At 44.8% G+C, this 25,068-nt stretch overlaps 1 protein-coding gene across 1 annotated transcript in view; it reads left to right on the top strand.

The window, feature by feature from the left end:
- Tcerg1l (transcription elongation regulator 1-like) overlaps window positions 1–25,068 on the top strand; it is a 198,158-nt gene that overhangs the window by 138,100 nt on the left and 34,990 nt on the right. The window contains exons 7-8 of the mRNA XM_005402032.1: window positions 11,940–12,094; window positions 24,336–24,405. Coding sequence (XP_005402089.2) covers window positions 11,940–12,094; window positions 24,336–24,405 — 225 coding nt within the window. The remainder of the gene's footprint in view (window positions 1–11,939; window positions 12,095–24,335; window positions 24,406–25,068) is intronic.

Raw genomic sequence — 25,068 nt, 5'->3', positions numbered from 1 at the left:
TAAATGCCCTCAGGTGATTAATAAGCTCCATTTCTTGGCATGCACAGTTTGAGTCAAAGCTAGGCCCACCTGCTAGAATCGGTGTCATATTATAGATGTAACAAGGATGCCTCTGATGTTTCCCTTGCATTCCTTGGTTTCTTCCCCTCTGTCTTCCATGCCACTTGAGCTGGAGTTCTTTTCTTTGTTGAACAGCCCTTTTTCTAAGGATGTATGTGTTGGAAGTCCCTCACCAGACCCGAGAGGTAGGATTTGCACTTCACCTGAAAGACGGAGGGACCTTGACGTTGCAGGGAGCAGAGTAGCCATCAGATCCTGGCTTCTCCTGTGGCTGTGGCTCTGATTGAGAAAGGACTTTGTGTGCATCCTGGAATGGCATCCTATGGGATCCTTAGGAACAGAATCCTTCCTGACACTACAATCTGCCACCAGAAACAGAGCTCCTCTGCCAAGGCTGCCAGTGACTGTCTCCCTCAATGAACTCAAACCATCCTCCGCAATCCAGATCTTGGAGTCTGCTAGTGTCAGGTTTTTCCCAGTGACTCAAGTGCTCAGTGGGACCCCTGAGGGCACAGGGGGTAGACACATGGCTCCATCATTGTCCTCTCTCCCTGCCACCCATCTAGAACCACTCATGGGTGCATAAGCTCACATAAGAACTTTCCCAGGTGCAGTGGTTACCTGCTGAGCACTTCCTGATAAGCAAGTAGTTCATTTGGCAAAGAAGAGCCCAGAGGGACTTGTGGGCAGGTCTGCCAGGACTAGTGAGGCATTCAGAGTGTGACAGGGCCACAGCCTCAGGTGCAGTTGCCCATTGCTGTTCAGATTGAATAAGTGCTATGGCAAATGCTCAGGCTAAGAGGCCAGAACTGTGATGGCTCCTCCAGGCTTTCCTACCTGCTGATGGGGAGGCTGTGATTTGCCCACCTGGATGACTGGAAGGAGCCCTCTCCCTGAGCTCACTGTCCCTTCGTCCTACTGAATTCACCCCAACCCGCAGGAGAGAATGAGCAGGCAGTAAAGTAGATAAAGGTCTTAGATTTCAGGTTTAGGGTGAGGCATCCCTTGTGGAAATGGTTAGAAGAGTGGTAGAAAGTGGCAGATCTCTGGGAGTTGAGCTCCAGGTCCCTCAGGGTCCTTTGGGAGCTGTCAGATGACAGCTGTCTGATGACAAGAGGACAGACAGGATCACTAAGGAGGTTCTGATCAGTTACACAGTAAAGCTGTACTTCTCACAAGCAGTAGCCAGAGCCCTTCGTCTGTATTCAGGGAATCTGTTTTGGTGAGACCTATGATGGATGGGCCATCATTTGTTGAAGAATCTCCTGGCAAGTCTCGCATCAGGCCATTCAGCAAAATCAGGCTCAGGGCTCAGGAGACCAGCTCACTTCAGATCCCTGAATGCGAATCTTTAGCGGGACATCTTTATATCTCAACATCAGACCAAAACTCTCCTAAGGAAGCCTGGCTGCATGGGAATGCCACCTAGACTGAGTGTCATGATTTGGGGGATATTTTGCAAGGGAAACAATATAATACAGGACACATATTTTACAATATTATTTATAGCAGTCACCCAAAGAATGACATACAAAAGAGTACAGGAAATCTGTCCACACACTAAAAATAAGGAATCTAGCTGAGGGCCTGGATCCCACAGAAATGTCCTGCATGAGGCCAACTAAAGACCTAGAGCTCATAACAGTGCCTCCCACGAGTCCAACTGGAGGCCTGGAGCCCATAACAATATCTCATGCAGGCCTATTTCATGGATTTGTGCTGGGAAGGCCCAAAGATCAGTGGTGGAATCTAGAAATCTGTGCCAGCGGGATGAAGGATCTGTGCTAGCAGGCTGAGGGGTCTACACTAGAGCCAGGAAGTGACGTGCAAAGTAAGTACCAGAACTCCCCTTAAAAGTACTGCAGCTATCCTCAGCAACAGTGAGGTCCTGAGCTCCTCTGATGGTAAAGACAGCTGAGTTCCCATCAGGAAAGCCAGTGCAGCAAGCTTCTCCAGGAGACTGGCAGTGCACCATCTTCCCCTCCAGAGCCAGAAAACAATACTCAAGTGAGGACCAGAGCCCCCGAAAAGTGAACCAAAGCTATTCTCAGGGCCAAGAAGGTCCCAAGCTCCTCAGAGGATGAAAACAGCCAATTTCATCAGGAAAGCCAGCATTTCAGTTCCTCCAACAGAACCATTGGCTGCTTACAGCTTCTACCAACTCTCAACAGCCTTTCTCAGCTCCCAAAAGCCTAACTTCTTCTCCAGTTCTGCCTTTTATGGTGCTGGCAACCATCCTCAGATGGGCCTCCCACACCCAGCCCCAAGCTAACTCAGTTCAGCTGGGAGTTATAAGTTGCTCATCAGTTGTTAATCCACTACACTGGGCTAATGTGGGCTAAGCTAGAATTGTCCTGAATTCAGGGAGCTCTCTGAGCCAAGCTAGAATCACAAGGAGACATGAAATTTGGGAATCTACTCAAAACATGAGAAGTGAAAATCAAATTGTTCTTCCTCTTAAGTAACATTTTATTGTGGCTGCATTTTTTAAACCACATTGGAACTGAGAAATAGAATATTTAAGAGAACATCATGGTAAGATCCTGTGTCTCATGTGTGTACTTGTAGGGAAGAAATAAGCTTCTGAATATGAAAATATGAATATGAAATATGAATATTAAAACCATCCAGTAATTCTTCAGTTTGCATGCAATCTGTGGGAAACACCCCAGAAAATGATTAAGTTAAAAAATCAGTGTAAGAGTGACTAGAGGGGAGTTCTCTGTAGGAGCTGCTCCATACTAGAAAGCTAAGTGAATCCATCAGGAGTACCAAAAACAATCATGTAGCGCCTTAGTCATTCCTAATTGTATAGAATTCCCTCTGATATTCTAGTTGCTGAGAGAAAAGGCTAGATGTATAGCCCTTTTGATGTATTAATGTAGCACCAAGCACTTGAGAAATGCAAAATCCATGCTTGACAGTGAATAAAAATGGAGCAAGAACCACCTACTCATCTTTGTCTTACTGCTTGTGCCAGTTTAACCATTAAAAATGGCTTCTGAGTCCAGAATAACTTCTTCAGCCAACTCTGCAATTCAGAAATGCATTTAGCTTAATACTCTCAGATGGTTCCAAGTATGCCATAATGGAGGCATAACATTTAGAGAAGAGATGAGACAGCGAAGAGTGCACATCTACTTTCATGCAAAGTGATACCCTATCTGCCTCTAAATGAGAAGGCTAAACTCTCATCCTGATAAAAGTTGCAATGGAATTTGAATCACTTTTTTCAGAAAAAGAAAACCTCTTCTTTTTAGGTATGTAAGTACTAGATTAGCATTGCTTCAGTCTCTTCAGGAGCTTCTATTTCTTCTTATTGTTTTTATAACTTGGCATTTGATCCAGAAGGTAATTTTAAGGGAATTAAACCATTCTCTCCCTGGAAATTAATTAATGTGTTTATCTTGGAGTTGGTGGTGACATGGGGAAATTTCAAAGGTAATTGCTGAACAAAGTGAAAATCCATGAGCTTTTGTTTACATGACAATAAATGTCAACATCAGTGATTAATTAGCATATTAAATTATTTAAAAGAGTATAGATTTACAAATAAGTAGATGTTTTCATGAAATATATAACATTGATTTTAGCATCCTGTCATTTTTCTAAAATGTCCAGATTGATGTAGTGTTTCTGTTATGCCACTGGTCTATTAATAGCACAGCACAAAGCTCTCTTTAAAGTGACTTGGGAAGAGATACAAGCATGCTTTCAGAGAGATGAGGGACTGCGTCAGTAAAAAAAGGTGACACTTTCACAAGGTGCCACCTCCAAACAAAGCCAATTCACGTTTTTGTAGCTAAACTACAAGAGGTACACATCAAAATGAGCAAAGTGCATTCCTAGGGTGTTGGTACCTGGTATCACAACCAAGAGTCCAATAGTTGACTTCACATTTCTGCTGCAGGGTATAAGCAGGGTGGGCAGACCTTGACTGCGTTTTGATAGAACCACTGCAGATGTCTGGCATGGGCATCGATCCTTCAAAGAGCTAAATAGTGTTCGATGTCCCAAACACACTCGTTGGTCCTCCTGGTTTTAAGTTAACAGCTCATCTTTAATTCTGACTTTAGTTGACATTTTAGTATCTGTTGAGAACATCTGCTAAGTAATCCAAAATTATTAATTTATTCAGTATATTTTAAAGACTAGTTCATTGCATTTTGAAAAACATAAGTGGTAAAACTGTTTGACTTTTAAAAGAATTGATATCAAAGCATATTTGTGGATGAAGTTGGTAGAACTTTTCTAGAAAGAAAGGAATCATTTGCCAAGACATGATACATATAGATGATGTTTGACAAGGAAAAGGTAATTAGAAATTATGGTTATTAAGAGCAGCACCAGGGTTGGCCACATTACAGTGTATCTATTTTTCATGTGCACTTACTTGACATGCAGTCACACTTACTAATCTTCGAGACGACACCACATCACGCTTCTCTGAGTACATACTACTGAAGGGAAACCAAATGTCACTTTGTCCCCTTTGCATAATTGAGTCTTTTATTATGTCAGAGAAGGGACAGGTGAGGAGTTACTTGCTGGGGAGGGGAGACTAATGCTGAATTAAATGTCAAAGTGCTTAGTTACAGCAAATGGAGGAGAAGGCATGAGGAAGCTGCCACTTAGACCCATGCTTAAGAGGCCTCTGGAGGTGGTAGCCTGGGAACAGAGAGAGAGAAGAGCATGCTGCTTCCAGCTCAGTTTATTTTTATTCTTCTCCAGGCAACATTGCTTTAATCCTGTGACACCTCTAGGTCTCAAGGATCCACTGTTGTCTCTTTCGTGGTGACTTTGCCCATCCCAGATGCGGCAGGGAAAGCAGAAGTTGTGATTTCATTGCCCTGAGAAATGAGCCCCTAAGGTTATGAAAAAAGCTGGGTCCCTGATCCCATAAATACCAAAGAAGGAGTAACTGTAACTCCGCAAAGGTAGATCCTTCCAGAAGTCCTTGACCTCAGTCAAGATGGAATCGCTAAAGCCCTTGGTTCCTCCAAGACCTTGAGAACAGGTTCCAGAGAGGTCTGTGTCCATTCTTTGCAGAGCTAGACAGTTGGCCAGGATTCTGGATCATCTCACCAGCTCAGGATTACAGACTTGTGGTTTATGCTACTTGATATTTCAAAATGAGAAAAATCACTGCACGTGAAATAACTAAAGATAGAGCGTTACAGTTTTCCAAAAGTTGTGCAAAGAAGTTAAAAGGACAACCCTGGGTATATGAACCCAGCTTGGTGCACCTAGGGTTTTGCTCCTGTGGCCTCCATGGATGCTTGGGTGACAGTGCATCTGAGCAGTGGGCAGGTCACACTCCAGTCCTTTCCCAGTTCTTCTCTCCTGTGATCACTTTTCAGCATACTTTCCGAGCATAGTTTTACCTCAGATGAAAGAAGCAGAGAACCACTGCTTTCAGAAGCCAAGGTCCCCAGGCTGTTGGAGCCTGCTGTGCAGCCTTTGCCACCTCCTTGATGATCTTCCCTCTGGAATGTCCTTGCTGCTTGAACAACCTTCCCTCGGGTATCAGAGGCTCTCATATCCCAAAAATGAGAAATGTTGGAGGAATACACAGCATGCCCCTGGACACAGAGTTGCTGACAACCACGTAACAGCCCAGTTTCATGGCTGGTCTTTATCCTGGTCTTGAGTATCAGACAAAATGTCCACGTTACCTATGCACTCTTCCCACAGTACATGGTAGCAGTGGCCATGGCCAAAGAGCATGATTAGTCTCTCCTTGTCTCTTTGCATGCACAAGCCTCATAATTTCATCTCTCACCTGTAAAGTAGAAGAGACAGGTCCCATGGTCCTGGTCAAGTCACCTCTTCTGGAGACTAAACCCCAGAAGGAGAAGACCAGCAAAGGGCTAATGAGAACTGCTTGGCAATTCCAAGGGGTCTCCACCTGGATAGAGGAACATCTACCAAACAGGAAACTCTGGGGACAGGGCATGCAAAGGCAAAGTCCTGAACCAGGGGGCACAGGGTGCCTTTGTACGAGGGGAGTAGAAGCAAGAGACCAGGTATAAATCTTCACCTCCAGTTGGATGAGATGACAACAGGGAGAGAATCCTAGATATCCTCCACCACACAGAGTTTAAAGATAGTGGAAATTGCTGTTTGGAAGGTGTTTGTGAGAAGAGTTTTCTACAACAAAACAACTACCCTGGTTTTAATTTGATAATATCCAGATTCTTATATATTAGGGATGCTCAGTGAAGATATCCTGTACCATACTTAAATAACTGATGTACTAATTATATCCTCTGGGATATAGGGACAGTTAAAGAGAAGAAAGATATGGCAGCCATCCAGGAATTATGCAGCATGATTAAAGATGGGGAGCTATCTGTGTTACTTAAAATGGGCATAAAATGATACATAAAATTAATTTTGCATGTTACAGCTGGCTCCGTCTAGTTGAAACCAACCATAACAAGTGGATGGGCAGATTTCTCTCGGGAACCACATTTATTTACCTGCCACCAACTCTGTAGTTCAATTCCACATGCTTCCCCTGGGTTCACGAACTGACTCTTATAGCTTGGATATAAATGTGCACCATGTTAATTGTTGTCACTCCTTCCTCTCCTGAGCCGTATTCCCCTGTTAAGTCCCTAATTAGCTCCGCTGTTCCTTGGCTTCAGAAGTTCATGTTCAGCAGCTGCAAGTTAGGGAGTTGCTGATGTTTCCTGTGCTGTGTGGTGTCTGGGAGCTGGCCCTTCCCAGATTAGGTGCACTGAGGGTGTCTCTGCATGTGAGTAGCAGGAGCTAAAGAGTCGGTGTATCCCCTAAAATCCTGAGTTTTCAACAGATTAACCTGGAATCTGGCAGAATTTGGCCAAATAAGTATGAATGCCCAAATGTAAATCCTCTTCTTTAACAGTGGAGCTTCAAAGCCAGAAGGGGAAAATCCTCAGGACATTACAAGAAGATAAACAGGGCATTCCATTGGAAGAACTTTGGCATGCACTGTTTCTAGGGTCTCCTCAACTTTGATTCTTCAGAGAAGAAAGTGCACCCCAACAGAGGCTATTGGTCCCCAGCAGATGTGTGCAGAAAGTCTAGCTCCCTTGAGTTGCTGTGGCCTTTGGGGACGGCTTGGTTTCCTGTGGAAACCAGGACATATAAAGAATTCAGGTAATTCCCACTGTTCTGACAGAATCAGTCTAACTTGGGAGGCACTGGAGGAGGCCATGTACCAGCATCCTTCTGACACCATACAGTCTATTATTGAGGGAGGTTTTCATGGGGATGTTAAAGTCCTGATACATTTCTTTCCAAGCCAACCTACCCCACCCAGTGGCTTGTACTCAGTCAGGTGCTCACCTGACAGATCTGCAAGCAACTACCTGGGCCTTACAGTTGAAATCCCATTGCCCTTAAACCTCAGCACTTCACAACAGGGCCTTTGCTCATTCCAAGCCAGGGGCAGCAGGCTGCGGTCACTCATCTATTTTCAGCTTCTTATTCCCCCTAGCCTTCTCTTCCCACCTCCTCCCTCTGACTACAACCTTCTAAGAACCTCAGAATTCAGAAAAGCTAGTGAGTTACCAGGGAGGACCATCCATTACAGAGCCAAGTGTGAGGGTATGGGTTAGATCGTCCTCACTGTAGCCTCTGAGGATTACCCTGGAGCTGACCTTGTGTGACCTTTGAACCTCCACTGTCTCCCAATGCATCTGCATTCCCTAGGTCCACAGCTTCTTAGTAATTCTCACATGAAATAACTTAAATAACTTGTGGCATGAATTAAACATCCCTGTGATTCCTCAAATCAGCTGATCTTAATTAACTGGACACTATTCAGTGAGCATTTCTCATTATTACCTCTGTGCTGGCAATGATATTTCTCTTGCTAGAAGGGTCTTGTTTTTGAAAGCCCAGGGCATAGGTATTTTAGGAAGCTGGCAGTTTGGGGGCTCCTCTTGTTAGAGACACCATATACTGTTTATTGGAAAGCTTCCCCTTCCACTTCCCCGTGTGGTTTGTTTTGAGTGGAGATCCCCAGATACAGTGCCCAAGATAAAGATTCAGATGCCTGTGAATCCTCAAGGCATCTCAAGAGGGTGCCTTGAGAGAAAGAAGAGGAAGGAAGCCAGTGAGGTGCTCAGTAAGGACATGGTCTTGGTTTGATCCCAGCCACACTCTGCACCATGCAATCTACCGAAGACTTGGCTGCCCTTTGTACTCTCAGCCCTAGACGGGGCCTGCAGACTGCCCAAAGGAACCAGCCCACAGCAACCAATGTCTCCAGTTGCTGGGGGTAGGCACCACTGCTGGGGAAACTGGATCTGCAGAGAGGGGGCTCAACAATGGCCATGATGACCAGTGTCCTGGCACCAAATTGGAAAAAGAGGAAAGAATACTAGAAGTTAAAATTGAGAATGAAAGGACAACTGCATCAGCCTTCTTTTATAAATGGACCATTTTAAATGGTCACTATTTAAATGGTTACAAATGGTCACTAAGGACCATTACCGTGAATCCATTCTCTCAAATGTTGCAAAGACATATTGGACACAGGTCTACAAGACCCAACTCCTTGCCAGGGACTTTCACCATTCAGAGACAGTAGAGGAAGGGAGAGGTCATTCAGCTCTAGGATGAAGCCATGGGGTCATGGGTGCCTGTGGGACCTTGGGGCTGAATAATCTCCAGATAGCATGGTGGGACCCATTGGCCTGCCTGCTATGGCTGGACCATAGAAAGCTGACCTTTTTTTACTTACGGGGAGACTGAGCAGGTCCACATAAAAGCTGTCAATCTCCAGTGGACAAATATGCGGAGATGCACTGCTTTTAGAATTTCCCATTCAAGCCAAGTTCAGTAAAACATCATGAAGAAAGATTATTCAAGCAAGACTGGTGCAAATGGACTGCTGCCTGTGGGATGCTTAGGTTTGGAGCTATTTTTCTAGCTGCAGCTCAGTGAAGAAGCATGGGGGTGGGGTTGGGTGAGAGCTTGCTTCTGGCCCCATCAGCCTGACTGTGGACTGGAACCCCTTTCCTGTCCCCTTAGTCCCACAAAACTAGATGAGAAGAGTTCTGCACATGGTCAATTGTGTAGTCCCCAGGGGATGCTCCCACCAGCAAATCTTCATCCAGAGGAAAGGATTGTGATTCCTATTAGGAGTTTATTCTCCCTGCTGGCCTTACTCTATCTGGGGAGCTCATGAGACAGCCGAATCGTGCATAATATACTGCACAGCATAATTACCCTCAATAAAACTTCCTATCCCAGCCAGGTTCTGTACCATGGATGGGTACAGCCTCCCTCCAGGCCCATAAGAGGTTAATCATCTCCTGCCCAGCACCTCATGGCCAAAACCCTGCCTGGCCTGTGAGCAAGCCTGGCCTGTGAGCAGGGGTCTGCCAACTCAGGCAGAGAACCTGTCAGTTAGGCAGCCTTCCCCAAGTCTTCAAGCCCCTGGTGCAGATCTGGGCAGCATGAAGGCAAGGCCTTGGCATTGAAGCACAGTGTTGTTCTGTCCTGTTTTCATTCCTCTATTGAGGTGGATAGAGCTTTCTTAGGGATGATGGAGTGAGGGCTTCTCAGCGTTCCCTGAAGGTCAAGGACAGCCCTGGAGGGCAGGCTGGCCAAGTGAGTCAGACATCTTCCAGGTTCCATGATCTGGCAGTTGAGCCAGTGCTGCTGGGCATGCTGTGCAGAGTGTGGTACCCTGCTTGCTGGACGTAGCCCTCAGGAATGAAGGCCAGGTGAAGTCATTGACTAGTCCATATACATTGACTCCCTGCAGTTCTAGAGGTTAAAAGTTATTAGCAACTGCTGCTAAAAGCATCCAGTTAGTATTCTACACCCAAAAAGAAATGTGTTATGGACTTAGGCATTTCTTGTATAGTACTGAACTGGTAGGTTCATAAAATATGTCATGAAGAAAGATAATTCAAGCAAGACTAGTACAAATGGACTGCTGGCTATGGGGTGCTTTGGTCTTGGAGTTATTTTTCTGGTCACACCATAGTGCAGGAAGGCTCCAGAAGCCTGTGGAGTTGGGGTAGGAAGTTGCTTCACATTACTCTCTCCCTGGATCCAGGCCCAAAGGTGCCCCTACAACATCCAAGGTGTGAACTGGAATGTCATTAAAACATGGACACTTGTGCCCAGATAGGCTGGTCTCACTGGGTTAAAATCAGGGTGTCTGCTGGGCTGGTTCCTTCAGGAGGCTCCAGGGGAGAACACATGTCTTTGTCTTTCATAACTTGTAGAGGTTCCCCATATTAATGGACTCAGAGCCTCTTCCTCCATCCTCAAAACCAGTGAGGCATCTTCCAGTCACTCTCTTCCTCTGTGTATATGTTTCACCTCTGTTTCCATCCTTACATCTCTGTCTCTGACTCTTGTATGGATAACTGTGATTGCATGTAGGGCCCACCTAGATAAGACAAGATATTTCCCCATTTTAAGATCCTAGTCACTACATTTGCAAGTCACTTTGCTGTGTAATATGACACTTTCACTGGCTCCAGTGATTTGATGTGGACATCTCTGGGGCCAGCATTCTGTCTTCCATAACCTTGAACCTGGCCTGGCCAAGAGAGTAAATCCAATAGACTCTCAGGTTCATTTATGGAAAGCTTCAAATCTTCCTAGAGTTGCCCAGCTCTGTGCCCTCTGTCAAGTCCATAGAATGTGCCTAGCTGGGTTGAGCATGGAGGGATTTTCTCTGTGCAAAACAGTGACCTACATTGACATGGACTCCTGCCAACTGCAGACATTGTGTATGACTTGCTGAGATGAAGTATAAGCAGGTTGTTTGGGTCCTGGATATTTCCTAACAGTTACCCCTATTGTGCAAGTGTCCTCCCTTGGAAGGAAAACAATAGCCAGAGGGTTTCTGTATGTGCAACATTTTCCTATCCATTTCCAATGCATCTGAGACATCTGAGGAGACTCGTGAAGCTAGAAAGACTCTTAGACTACTGCAGGAAGCAGAGGTTGAGGGAAGGAGTGATCTTGTCTAAGGGAAATCTTATGGGAGGCCCAGAGAAGAAAATCTCTGAAGCATACAAGGAGTAGTTAGGGGACAAAACACAAGGCCAGGGGCCAGCCTTATTTGACTTTATAGTTATATTCATCAGACACTTTGAGTGCAGAACCCAGATGCATCTGGATATTTCTGTATTACAGACACACTGTGCTATATTCTTCAGAAAAGAGCTTTTATCTTTCTCTTTTTTTCTCTTTACTCTTTTCTGCTAACTCACCACAGGTAAAGGGTTTGGTCAGGGTTTTTTAAATTGCATATTATTCCTCTGAGATATTTTAGATTATCATTTATAAAAATATGAAAGTTAATTCTTTCCTTACCTGAAAGTGCACAGGATGCCAAGGCTTAATTGCTGATGAAAATGGCCCATTTAGTATTTTGCTGCCCCAGAGTGGTGAGCTGTGGATTTAGGCATATCTTCATTGGCCAATCAAGGCTGAAATAGAGAGAGCTAGGGAAATGGTCTTCAAATTACTCCATCCCATCTCAGGAGCTAGAGGTGGTCCAGAGCCCCAGGGTTTGAACCAAACGGCATTAAACAGGGCACTTTGTGCTAGAGAGAGTGCTGAACTTGTGGGATTCTGTTGAGCTGCTTGGCTTCTCTGAACTTCAGTGTCCTGGCTTGTAGAACAGTCTAAGGACATCTGCCTGTTAATCAAATGAGATGCAACGTGAGAAGAAAGAGAAAGCATTCCAGTCAAACCAGGCTTTGCCATTATTATTTATACTTTACAGAAATGATCTTTGCAAACTGCAAATTGCAGGCCACAAGGGCATTTTGGGGGAGGCATTTTATCCTAAAATGGTAATGGCTTTTAAACTAAGTGTCTTTGAGGGTGACTGAGATGAGTCTCACCTCATACAGGTGCGTGGTCTGGACAGGCGACGACCGAGTTTTCTTCTTCAACCCGACAATGCAGCTTTCTGTCTGGGAAAAACCGGTGGACCTGAAAAACCGCGGGGACCTCAAGAGGATCATTGAGGACCCACCCCACAAGCGCAAGCTGGAGGCCTCAGCAAGTAAGAGTGCATTACCACCTCTTTTAAGTGTTTCAACTGTCTGTTTAGGGCTATGAATTGAGAGTTGGCTTTTCCTGGTTATGTTGGAAATTGATTATAAAGGAGTTATGTTCGTGACGCAGAGTTCAGTAATTAAGTTTCAATGGCACTTTCTGCAGAAACCTCAGCTCTTACCAACAGTCAGCTCAGGCTCTTCTTTGCATCATGCAAGCCCATTAGTGTAGTGACAATGCTTATTGTGTAGCCACTCCCATCTCTGTTCAGCAACGCCAGTGATTAGCTGTATGCTTTTGTTCCAAGCCTCTGCTGAGTTCACTGGAGAGAGCAGATTCACAGATAGAGGTGTATTCCTTTTACTCTACACGTTCCCTCTAGATCTTGGACTGAATCCATGCATTGCTGTATCTGAATAGATGCTGTAATTCCATGGAAACCCCTGCAGGGTGAGGCAAGGGTTCCTTTTCGTTGTAGGGGAGTAGACTATTGGGCAGAAATGCAGCTATTTCTGATGAGGCCCTTGTAAGTCTTGTCTCACTAAGAGTCAGAAAGAACATTCAACATTTTCAGAAAAAATCCTTTCTGATTATATCTGATATCTAATAAATTTTTTTATGAGCTGCTGTATCCGGAAAGCCCTACTCCTTGCTCACTGAAGGGCTTTGTGAATGGCAACTCTGCCACCTTAAGAGGTCAGGATGCTTGCCTGAAAGGCGAAGCCAGGGGTGTGGACTCTTGACCTCATGGACAAGGAGCTCTGTTTAATTGTTGTAGAGTATTTAGTGGGGTTTATAATGATATTTTTGATTCCACATTATGTAGCTAACAGAAGGCAACAGCCTCCAGTTTTAGTCAAATAGTGAGGTACTTAGCAAATGGTGTTATTAAGGTTTTCTTACCACTTTTACAATAAAAACCATTGCCCCTGTAAAGCTGGTTTTAGTTTCTTAAGATTGAGGGATGACAAGTTTAATATGTTTATCTCACTTAAGATAATGAGAGCATTCTGCAGAAAGCTTGAGTCAGCTGATGTTTGGAAAAGAAAAATGTTTCAGGTACATATTTAACTTTAAAATCTGTAAAAGTGTTGGTGCATTCAGGGACAATAAGCATGAGATTTGGTGATTTTGGTTTTTTCTTGAATCAAGTGGTATTCAGTGCTAAAAAAATACTTTGTATTCTGAAAAGTGCTTAAAATCATTTTAGAAGAGGTCCTTACTAGTGGACAAAAGAGTAGTGCACAATTTAGGGAGATTGTAAGTTCTTCAAATCCTATGAGACGTGTGAAGGTACACTTTATCCTAATAGTGATTTCATTTGCTTGGCAAAAGGCAAATATGTAATGCAGGCAGATACTTTGCTCCTTTCTTTAGCTTGCATTCTTCCAGATAATTGGATGCTATTTCATTTTTTCCCTCCAAAGAATCAATAGGAATGAGAAAGAAATGAATTTATTAAGGGTCATGCATAGGAGCTCTCTGATTTCTGTTGTTTAGACCAATTCATGCCAGGTCTAAAGAGAAGTAAGGTGTTCTCATAGCCTCACTCAGGATCATCTGCTGTCTCAGGGCCTGGAATGCCTGTCAGTGGAGGAGAGGAATTGGAATTGCCTGGTTCATAGCTTGATGTTCCATTTCAAATGAACCTTAAAACAAACACAGAAACAAACCTTAAACAAAACTGTCTGATGAATTCTAATGTAACCTATTAATGTAATTTGTCTTCCATCAAGTTTATTGTGGTGATCTACCTTTTCTACCTCATAGACAGACATATAACTTTACCCTTCTTAGAAAGAGAGGAAGAGATGGTGTTAACCCATTTTAAAGATACACAAATGACCTCAAGTTTTAATTTTTCATTTCTGGGGAAGATTTGGTCTTTAAGAACATAAATTGTAGTTTCCTATTGTCCACATGGAGAGTTTTGCAGCCAAATAATTAAGGCAGAAGGTGTTTTGGAGGATTAATTAATAACAAAGGTGCAGAGTTGATGACCTCCAGCCCTCAGCCACCAGTGGCATTTTCCCTGGTTGGTCATTTATCACAGCTCACCAAATGACTTGACCCCCATTATTATAACAAGCTCTGTAAGGAATTTTGTTTTCATATTTTGTTCAACTGTGAGTCATTCTAGATTTGAGTATACTGCCTGTTTCAAGTCTGAAATGGAACAATTCAGCATTGCAGGTGATTCCTATTATTTTTCAAGAGGTGAATGAAATAAATGGATTTTACAAAATTGCTAGCACATTTAACTGCTGTTAAGATGATGTGTGTGTGTGTGTGTGTGTGTGTGATATAAGTTTACAGGGTATGGGATACAGAACTGCTCGAAGCTCTAAGCCATCCATCACCCTACAGATAAGGAGAAAGTCTGCTTTTTCATCCAGTTAGCATTGCTGAGGGATTCGAGTGAAGGCCTGAATTATTTTCTAATTACCTTGCAATGCATCCAGATTTTTTATGGCTCTGTAGCCTTGCTGTTAGTCAAGGATAAATGCTTGTTGAACTAAAGTGAAATGAGAAGCACCAGGCTTCATCCCAAACCCATCCGTTACATGTCATGATGTTCTTGGAGATATCACACACTCCTCAGTTTAGAGGATACTCACTTTTATCTTTCCACCAGGTCTGTCATTCCTCAAACCTATAAGAGGGACAATTTCTGTGTGTGTGTGTTTTCCAGCAATAACAAAGCCCTCTTTGTCTAGTGATGGGTAGGAGTTTCCCCTGTACTCTGACCACTACAAGTGGTCACAAGTTTCATCACCTTGCTGGCCTGCCTGCTCTGTTCTCCTGTCCCTACACTGGCAAGTCTGGTGCAGCCCAGTGGGATGTAGCAAAGGTGACTGTATACCAGGTTGTTGGGCTCCTCTGGATTGGAGAATAGGAAATGAACACACACACTCAGAAAGAAAGAAAGAGAGAGAGAGAATCAGTCAGGGTTTAATAGGGAAACAGATATAACACAAGATATACAAATGTACAAGAAATTACAAGTTTGACTTGTAATAGTCAGCCACAGAGTTGGATGAGGAAACGTGCAGAGGTTGTCTGCTTTCTGGAGATTGAAGAGCCCACCCTCCAAGGCCTGGAGCTCACTGCAGTGTCTGTGCAAATCCGTATCAGGAGGTTGATGGGTCTATGACTGAATGCTGAAGAATCTACGATGAAGGCCGAAGAGTCTACACCAGCAGGCTAACGAGTCTCAAGTGGAAGCCGAAGACTGGGGCTCCTCCAAAGAACCAGCAGTCAGTCCTTCCTCATTTCCCTTATTTATTGTATGCAGCTTACCCACCCTGGGGGTGTGGTCTTCTACACCAACACCATCTCTATCCCTTCTTCTTGTACAGGCTCAGGATGAACACAAAGTAAGAACCCTGGCTGCCTGCTGAGTCATATCGTTTACCTTCTAAACTTCTCAAGTTGACACAATGAACAACGTTCTAGAGCAGGAAGGGCATGTCCCTTTCACCCCAGGATGTAGAACTGCTGAGTCACTTAGCTAAGCTTCTAGACTCGTCAAGTTAACACAATGTATCAACCGTAACAGAAACAAAGAGAGAGACAGAGACAGAGACAGAGACAGAGGCAAAGAATATCGGCTTCTGATGCCTCCTAGTGATGGAGGAGGACAAGAGGTCTAGGATTGAGAACTAAAGAGGGGAGAATCATCCTGGCAAGGATGGTAGGAAGGAATGTGCAAGAAACTGCCACGCATGGTTCCCTGTAATCTTCCCACAGCCCTGCAAGTGGGTGCCATGGGTACCGAATATCAGTGGCTACTGTGAGAAGTTATCTCAAATAAGGAGTCTCAAGACAAGACAAATAGATTGGCTTACAGTTCTGAATGGTCCAGTATGAGTCTCCCAGGCATCAGCAGGACAGTGTCCTTTCTGGGCTCTGGGAAGGATCTGCTTCCTCTTCTCTTCCAGCTCCCGGAGTCTACCTGATTTCCTTCTCCCATAGCCTCTTCCTTCATTTTCAAAGCAGCAGCATGGCATTTTCCTTCTCCTCTGTCTCTGGACCTTCCTTCTTCTTGCACCTATAAAACTCCTTGTGACTATACATGGCCCACCTACATGATTCATGATGCTCTCCCATCTCCAGGTGAGCTACTTAGCAACCTCAGTAACCCCTTGCTAAATAACCTAATGCATTCCTAAGTTCCAGATTAGGACGTAGACATTGTTGGGACGCGTTATCCTGTGCCCTATGATTGTTATGCCCATTTTTAAGAGTAGGGATTTCTTAACTTGCCAAATCACACTTTCATCAAGTGAGCGTCTAGAATTTATACCCTGGTGGGTCTAACTGGAGCCAAGGAAGGGCAGCTTGGTGAGACCTCCTGTAGCTGCCTTCATACCTCACAGGAGAAAGCAGGGGTAAGTAGCCTTCCTGCTGTGTCTCCTCCATCCCCACCCTTGATTGAGATGGCAAGGGTTCATTCAGCTTCAATAGCTTTGTGAACATTTCAGTCATTTATAGTCAGGACAAATGTGGATTCATAATGACATTCATTTCACTAAGTAGGATATAAAATCACCCTGTGGGTAAACACAGCTGTGACTGGTGAATGGGTCACTTTCTCCAGCATTGTTTGGCTGAGACGCTGTGTACTGGGTCTCCACATCAATAGAGCCAGGTGGCCAAGGTGCTCACCAAGACCAGAGTGCTGAAAAGCAAACTCTGGATTTTCGCTAAACTTAAGGATTTTGTCTGGCTGGTGTTTTTAGGCTGGGGTGGGAGATTCTCCCCATGCAAAAATCTATCTGCCACGCTCTGGTAGGAACTGTATGGGGTGCCTCAGCTCCATATTGGGCTCCTCCTGATACCTGTAGGGCTACGGTACGTTTTGCACAGTGGAGGCAACAGGTGTTTTATTTCCTAAGCTCTATTTCAGTGACCAAATTGGCTAGCTTCTCTATTTGACACCAGATAAGCTGGTGAGGGGAAAAAGTCATTCCCTGAGAGACTGGTCCTTTATGGAGCCTCCATCTGGAAGGTAGAAGTTGCCCTATAGGATCCCCCATCTAAGGAAGCACAGCCAGCAGACTGGCCTGCCACCTGCCCAACACGGCTGTCTGTGCCTCTAGCAGCTTTGCCAGTGGGACTTTGAGGGTCCATCCCACCTCTGACCTGGGTCAAGTCGGAACCTTCCATTGACCTTGGCAGGAAGCAGAGTGTGTGGTGCTTGTTTAATGCCTGTAGAGTTTGCCAGGTGGCTCCTGTTAAGGAGGGAGCAAGCCTCAGATGTGCTAGCGCTGGTGATCTTAGGATACTCTCATGACACGCACTTTCAGCTTGCTGTGTCACCTCAGCAAAGGAGGCTGAAGAGCAGGGCATAGCAGGGCAGGACAGAGGTGAATAGGCCCCAGCTGCTCCCCTTCCTTGGAGTGATAAAGAGGCTGTGTCCCCTCTCTGTGCTGTCTCTCCCCCTGATTCCTACATGGGAGGGACTGGGATAGGACTTTATTTAAAGTGTTTTCCCAGATCCTAATACTTTACACAGTCACCTCTTCCTGGCCCAGGAGCAGGGAAAGAAGGGAAAGAGAAGGGAAGAGGGAATGGGGAAGTTAGTTCCATTATAGGCCAATCATTTCTTTATGTAGGGACCCGTGATTGAGCCAGCCCTGGACTTGACATAGCCCTCTGAATGGGAGTACATTTCATGCAGAAAGTGCTATGTCATGGGTACAGTGGGCATCCTGGATGACAGAGGACAGGAGTACTCAAATGAGCAGCTGAGTCTTCCCTGAACAAGAACCTCTGTGGGAAATTCTAGGAATTCTTGCATAAGGGGCTGAGTGCAGCTTCCCTGAAGCCTGTCAAGATGAATGTGGAGACCTGCCTCAAAGCCATTACTGACCAAACACAGAGCTTTCTCCCTGAGCTTCAGCAGGAAATCCAGACCTAGCAAAACAGAACATCTTGGGGAGCCTGTCTTCTAGGCGGGCAATCTGTGGCAAGTGGCCCAGCATAGCCCAGCTCTTTCTTTGCCTGAACTTTATTACCTCTGTCCCATAGCCAATGCATTTGCAGTACAGGGGTGATGTTGGCATCTGTGGGGGCCTGCAGCAGGGCATGCAGATGGAGACACTGTGTGATCAGTGGAGGATACTTCCTCTTACATTCCAGGGCCTGAGTGCCCAGTGCAGGCTAAGCCCTAGCCCTAGCCCTCCTTGCTGGAGTGCACTCCCCTCAGGGCTCTTGCTGCCAAAGAACCCTGAGAAGCCCGCCCTCCCTGCTCTAATGGGGTGTGCTGCTGTCAACATCCTCCACTGACTGTCCACAGGGTCCACCCACCGAGGCTTTCCCTGGGTGATGCTGTCTGGGGTTCTTGCCCAGGCAGGAGACCCTTCCATTTTGTCCCTCTTTGTGCCCAGGAGAGCTACAGTCTTGGGACAGTCACTTTTCTGAAACCTGAAGGGGCCCAGGTCCCTCAGCGGAGTGAATCTCTGTTGCTCATCATTCCTGTTTTTTCACTCACAAGCACAACTCTTAAGCTGAACAAGAAGACAACTTGTAAATGATTGAGTTTCTCATTGTGAGCCGAGTAGAGAGAGCCATCAGCTTGGCCCTGTGTGGAGCTGTCACATGGAAAGTAGAGGTTGCCTTGTGGCAGATCACTGTATGGAAGTAGAGCCAGTGTAACAGAAAATGCCCTCCCCCCAGCCAGTGTACTTCAGTTTCTTAGTTGCCCAGGTAATAGTTCCTGTTCCAGTTCCAGTTGCTTCTGTCTCTTAGAAACGGCTGGTCACTGTGATGCATATCTGATTACTAAGATGCACATTGTATAAACCAGTCCCCAACTGACAAGCCATTCTGCCTCTGTACTTCCTGCTTGATTATCCCATATAAGCCCTAGACCACCAGAGATCAGGGCCTGATATACTGGGGATGATGCCGATCAGTGCCATCAACATAAATAAATCTGCCTCCAAACCCTGGATGTTGTGTCCGTGTTTCTGCTTGCCATTCCATCAGCAGTCTGGCCTGCTTCCTGCCCAGCACTGCTGTCTGTGCTTGTATGGCAGTTTTGCAGGAGGAACTCTGAGGGTCCGTCCAGGTTCTCTTGGGTCATGTCTGCTCCAGCACTTGGAGCTTTATGTGCAGGTCCCCATGGGAGGTCACTGAGCACCTCCACAGCAAATGCCCAAGGATTCATGACCTTCACATGTCCAGACAGAAGTGCTGCCCCACCTCATCTGTAAGATCCTGAACTTCTTTCTTTGCAGACCTCCCAAAAAGAAGACTAAGCAGCGCTGATTATGGAGGACTCCTCCCACCCAGAAAAAACACTATAAGGCTGGTACTCAGTTGAACAATCTATGCCTTGCTAGGTTGAAAGGGGTTAGAAATGTTCTGATATCTTGTTCCTTGAGTGATGTGTACATTTCTTTGGCATAGAAGTTGCTTAACTCACTGTAAGTCTTTTCTGCCAATCTCTGCAGATAACTCCAGAGCTTCTGCTTGATTTGCATAATGCATTTTGCTCAGGTCCTGGGAGCAATCCCCAGAATCCTGGGCAGAGACCCTAAAGTGAGGGACAAGTTTTCCACTGCCTGGCTGGGAATGCTTGGGTGCTAAGCATGGTCACCACCTCTGTGGGAGCATCTTCCTTGAAAGAATGATCTGGGGATTCTCGTCTACTTCCCCAGGCCCTGAATTTTGCCTTTCTAAAGTGATGTCATTCCTGAAAAGAGTTACTACCTTCTACCTCACATCCTCCTCAGGACTCTGGGGCACAGCCCATAGGAAGGATCTCCCATGAATTCATATTGGCCATGCCCACTACAATCCACCTCCTGTGATTCTTCAGCAAGTTTTAACCTGAGATTGTGTGTACCCTTTCTTACTGACATAGCAGGTGTGATCCCTTCCACTCCCAGAAAGAAAGACATTGGGCTCACAGAAACATGGAGGACTTCTTACTAGCTAATCCAAACTCCACAAGCTCAATAATTCCATCTTTTTACAAGTACATCTGTTAGGTGACTCAACATTATTGAAGTTGTCACATGAAATATACAGGCATCTTCGATTTTTGACAAATGTTGCCAAATCTTCCAAAGGGATTGATCAATTGACACTCCCACTAATGCACTCTAGATCATCAAAACAATTTTTTAAAAAACATTCTTTGCCTTAGTGGCATTTCTTTTAAGTTTTAGTATAATGAAACAGTTTTTCACACATTTGTTGGCCATTTGTTTTGTGTTCCTGTGAAATACTTCAGCTTTTTTACTGAGTTATATGGACTCTCATAAATCAACATACCCATGTGTTTTGGCTATAATATATGTCCAGTATTTTTCCTAGTCTTTTGATTATTTTTCTTATTGTGATTAAATGTACATGACATCAAGCTTACTGTTCAACTGTTTTTAGGTGAAAATTCAGTGACATTGAATTCATTCAAAATGTTGCCTATCACTACCATTTATAACACTTTTTCATCACCCAAGGAAACTCCATAGGGCTTAGCAGTAAATCTCTATGCCTTCCTACCCTATCCCCTTATAAACCTCTAATCATTTATACACTTATATGCCCCATATAAATGGAATCAGGAAGCGTCCTTTCATGTTTGGCTTATTTTAATTAATATAGCATCTTCAAGTTTTATTCAAGTTGTAGCCTGTGTTAGAATTCCAATCTTTTTCATGGTTGAATAATATTCCATTTTGTGTATATTCCACATTTTGTTCATTCATTCATCTGTCAATGAACAAGAATTGTGTCCACTCTTTGGCACTTGTGCCTTAGGATGCTATGGATATTAGTATGCAAATATTAGTTTGGTGCCCTGCTTTAAAATTGCTGCCTTATATGGTAAGTATTAACTTTTTGAGCAATAGCCAGTTTTCTACAGTGGCTGCACTATTTTACATTCCCACCAGTTTTGCATGAGTGATTTGCCTTCTTCACATCCTTGCTGACATTTGTTGTTTTCTTTTGTCCTGTTATTGTTGTTGCTTGTTTCATCAGAATGGACATGAAATTGTATGGAATTTTGTGTTTAATTTGCAGTTCCCTGATGACTAATAATGTTGAGCACCTTTTCAAGTGCTTCTTGCCCATTGTGTATTCTTCTTCACAAAAATGACTCTTCAAGCTCTTCCTCACTTTTTCATTATGTTGTTTCTTTTATGCTGTTGAATGGTAGGACTTTTCATATATATTCTGGATATTAGTCCTTCGTTGGACACATAATTTGTAAACATATTACCCATTATGTGAGTGGGCTTTTCACTCTGTTACTAGTCTTTTGTTGCACAGTTTTCCATTTTGACTTAATCCAATGTATTCTTTCTTATTGACTGTGTTTCTCATGCTGTGTTGAAGAAATCACTGTAAATGCAATGTCATCAGGTTCTCTCCTTCATTTTCTTTTAACAGTTTTACAGTCGTAGCCCTTTAATCTACTTAAAATCCATTCTGAGCTTTTGTGTATAGGCTTTCTCAGGGATGGTCTCTGTTAAATTCTGTTTATCAGATGAATAACCATAGAGTTAAGTCTCCTACCTACAAACATTTGAGTTGTGAATTTTCGCATGTGTACTGTGGATGACTCACAGGTGAAATGCGAATCTGACTCACTTTGTCAGATTATGAACAAATCTGACTTATGAGAGCATTCTCCCAGTGTGCAACTCATTCCAAAATCAGGGGCTCACTGTACTTTCTGGTTTTCTGACCATTTTAACATGGTGACTCTCGAAATCTTTTTTGCTGTTTCACAGCAATTATTGATTAGACTGAAAGGTTTGTTGAGGGCCGGGGCCTTTTGTTGGTGACTTTCCATGCCACTTTCATTAAGTGTATAGTCCTCGTTGTGCTGGGTCCCTGTTGTGTCTGTCCCATCATCTCTGCGGTCAGCCGGGAAGAACAGCCTCTCCTTTGCCAATGCTGCCTTGGCAAAGTGTCCAGCATGTTCCAAGCTCTGGAGTAGTTGATGTCAGTCAGTTCCAGCACAGTGAAATTTGTGGAGGGACCAACCCCAAGAGCTCTATTTTGTGAGGCAGGCCCTTTGGTCTTGCATTTTCAAAGTCATTCATTCTTACAAATTATTTTCCTTTAGGGTTTTGAATTTTGTATCTTGACAAAGAAGGCTCTGCACACATTGGAATTATTAAAAATAAACAAAACTATAATTAATGAGCAATATTATACACATTTATCTTAAATAACATCTGTGTAATTGTGTGACCTCATTTTTTACATTTAAAGAAATTTTCCTGCTTCCTGCTTGTTCTCCTTGAGTGTGTACTGGTGTGGAGTGAGAGATGTGATCTGTCTCTCCCATGGGCTGTCTCTGCATTTCTGGTCATTTCCCACCTCATCTGCGTGGAAGACAGGTGAATGACAAAAAATTCCAACCGATCTTCAAGACCAAGCTGGAATGTCATACCTCTGGACACACCAGGCAGGAGGCACCCAGGGGAGAGATTTTAAACAGGGCAGAAACAGGAGCAGAGGGAAATGTAACATCCCAGTGCTCCAGGTGAAGGGGAATAGGCGGGATGGTGAGAGGGAGTCCCGAGAGTGTCCCATGGAGGGCTGCCGGTGGATGGGAGCTTAGCCAGGAGACAGTGTGTGCACAGGTGAGCTCAGTTTGTGCTGAGCTGGGTGCTGTGGGATGTGCAGACCAGGCAGGGGTGGGCCTGAGGGGCAGAGGAGCTGAAGGACATCTTTTGGGGTTCACCAGCACGGGGTCACTTGTAGTAAGAGATAAAGGGAAAAACTTTCAGTGCTTCCTTCCCATCCCCTCAAACACCAAGAATATCTTTTTGCTGGACTAGTGATTATCAACTGGAAGAAGTGATTATCCCTACATAGGACTTCTGCCAGTTTCTGAAGACGTTTTGGTTGTCACTCTGGGTGGGGGAGCTGCCGCAGGACAATCTCTATGAGATAGAAGTAGCGTTGCTGCTAAACATCCTCCAGGGCCCAGCACAGTGTCCATGGCAAGGAGTGACCCACCCAGATATCAATAGGGCCCAGGAGGACCCTGGAAACCAGGAGCCCTGGGAACTTCCTTTGGGATCTGGCTGCCTCACTCTCCATGGCTGAAGCCCTACCACCCTTCCCACCCTACCTTTAAAAGACTGGTGCTGCCTATAATGTCCCTGTTTTCATGAAGAGCTTGCTGGAAGATTCATGTACAGCTTTGCCTACACTGGTGCTACATGTATTAAGAGAATCATGCTGGGCTAACATGAGCTGGAAGCTTCTAGAACTTGATTTACCTTATCTACAGCCTCATATCCCACATTGAGAGCAACAGGAGAGGCACTATTAGGATTACAAACATAGGCTAAATGGAGAACTGTCAATTTTCAAAAGAAACAGCATGGTCATCTTTGCAGAGCCACATCTGTCTCCTTGTGACCTCACACTGAGCAGGACTGTCCTTGTAACCTCCATGGCAGCATGTGACCCAGGTGGGTAAAGCAAAGACATAAAGGGACATTCTACAAAACCCACTGCTCCCTTTCACTGTGACATGCCTAGTGACCTGAGGGACATAGACACACAACAAGCAATGGGTTGGGACAGCTCTTGAGATATTAGGGACATGTGCAAGCCCTTTAGCCTGCTAGATCAGAACTGATGATACTCTCGCACCATGTCTTAGTCACTGTCTTTTCCTTCTTGGAGATGGTTAAGGAGTGCGGAAGTACTTTTATAGGCTTTCATTTCAAAAGCACATTGAGGGGTACCCACTCAGGATATAAACACAGGACTTGTCTACAAACCAGTTTCACTTGTAAAAGTAGACACAGGACCAGAGTTGCCTGAGGATACATTGCCAGGGATGAAAGAAAGCCTTAGGGGGTGCCAGAAGCAGTGGATAGTAATCCACTCCATTAGCCAGTCAGCGCAGAGGCAGCACAGGACTGTGGTTCATTTACAGTGTGGGCAAGCTTGGTAGGCGGGGGTGTTCAGTATTTCCCCACCCTGAACTCTCCAACCTTCCTGGAAGGTCTAACAACCTCCAAATGGACAGCAACTGGAAATTACCTTTCTTCAGAGCAGCAAAATCGTGTTTCTCTTCTGCTGAAATAAACAGGAATGTGCGCCAGGAGAAAACTACCTGTAGGAATTGATACCACACTTTTAAGAGAATTCTGTTTTCCAAGTGTCCAGATGAGCTTGCTTGGGTGTGAGAGCTCCCTGGTGCTCTGCTAAGCCGCTGAGTGCTGACCCTCCAGCCTATTAATGTCATTTTCTTTCAGCCGACAGCAGTGATGGATCCAGTTCAGAAGATGGCAGGGAAGAGCAAAATGTGAAAACCAAGAGGAATCGGTAGGTGGCACTGTCCTTTTCTAGTGTCTTTCCTTAGTGGATGCCTTGATAGTGTGAAAAGAAACCATTCTGATTATATTGACTTTGAACATCATGTTGGCTATATTCACTTTGGTTAAAGAAATAAGTTAACTGATAAACAGGTGGTAAAAGGGCTCAGATTCTGTCTCAGCATGTGCTTTGGACACCTCACTGAAGCAGCTGTTGAAGAGATTCTGGGCACCTCCAACATGGACAGTGTTGTCTCTCTCTGGCCTTGACAGATGCTCACGTGCTTAGCTTTGACTGTGTTACCAGTGGCTGGGGTGGTCCAGGTTCTCAGGGAGTCCTGTGCTGGCTGAGAGGCTGTTTGTGATGCGTGGCTCTGGCTTGGTATTCCAGCTTTGTGTCCTGCTTGCTTAGTGACTTGGGTTATTCATCCAGCCCTGGTTTGAGAGGTCTTGTTGGTAAGATGAGATTACATGAGTGTTAATGGCAGCATGAAGTAATGGCTGCATAACTATGTAACTGCATGTGGCACTTGGTGATGGGAAGATTTCCATCCAAGTGAGCTTCTCATCTTTTGGCTGTGGTGGGTGCAAGCACAGGGAGGAGGATCTGTTTCCCCTCAGGCAGGGCTGACTCTTCCCCTTGGTCCCTTATCCTCAGTGCTGCTGCTCTGCC

This window comes from Chinchilla lanigera, unplaced genomic scaffold (assembly GCF_000276665.1).
Source record: "Chinchilla lanigera isolate Chin_1 unplaced genomic scaffold, ChiLan1.0 scaffold00076, whole genome shotgun sequence".
NCBI lineage: Eukaryota > Metazoa > Chordata > Mammalia > Rodentia > Chinchillidae > Chinchilla > Chinchilla lanigera.
The sequence above is the reverse complement of the archived record's forward strand: the minus strand, read 5'-3'. Positions and strand labels throughout refer to the sequence as shown.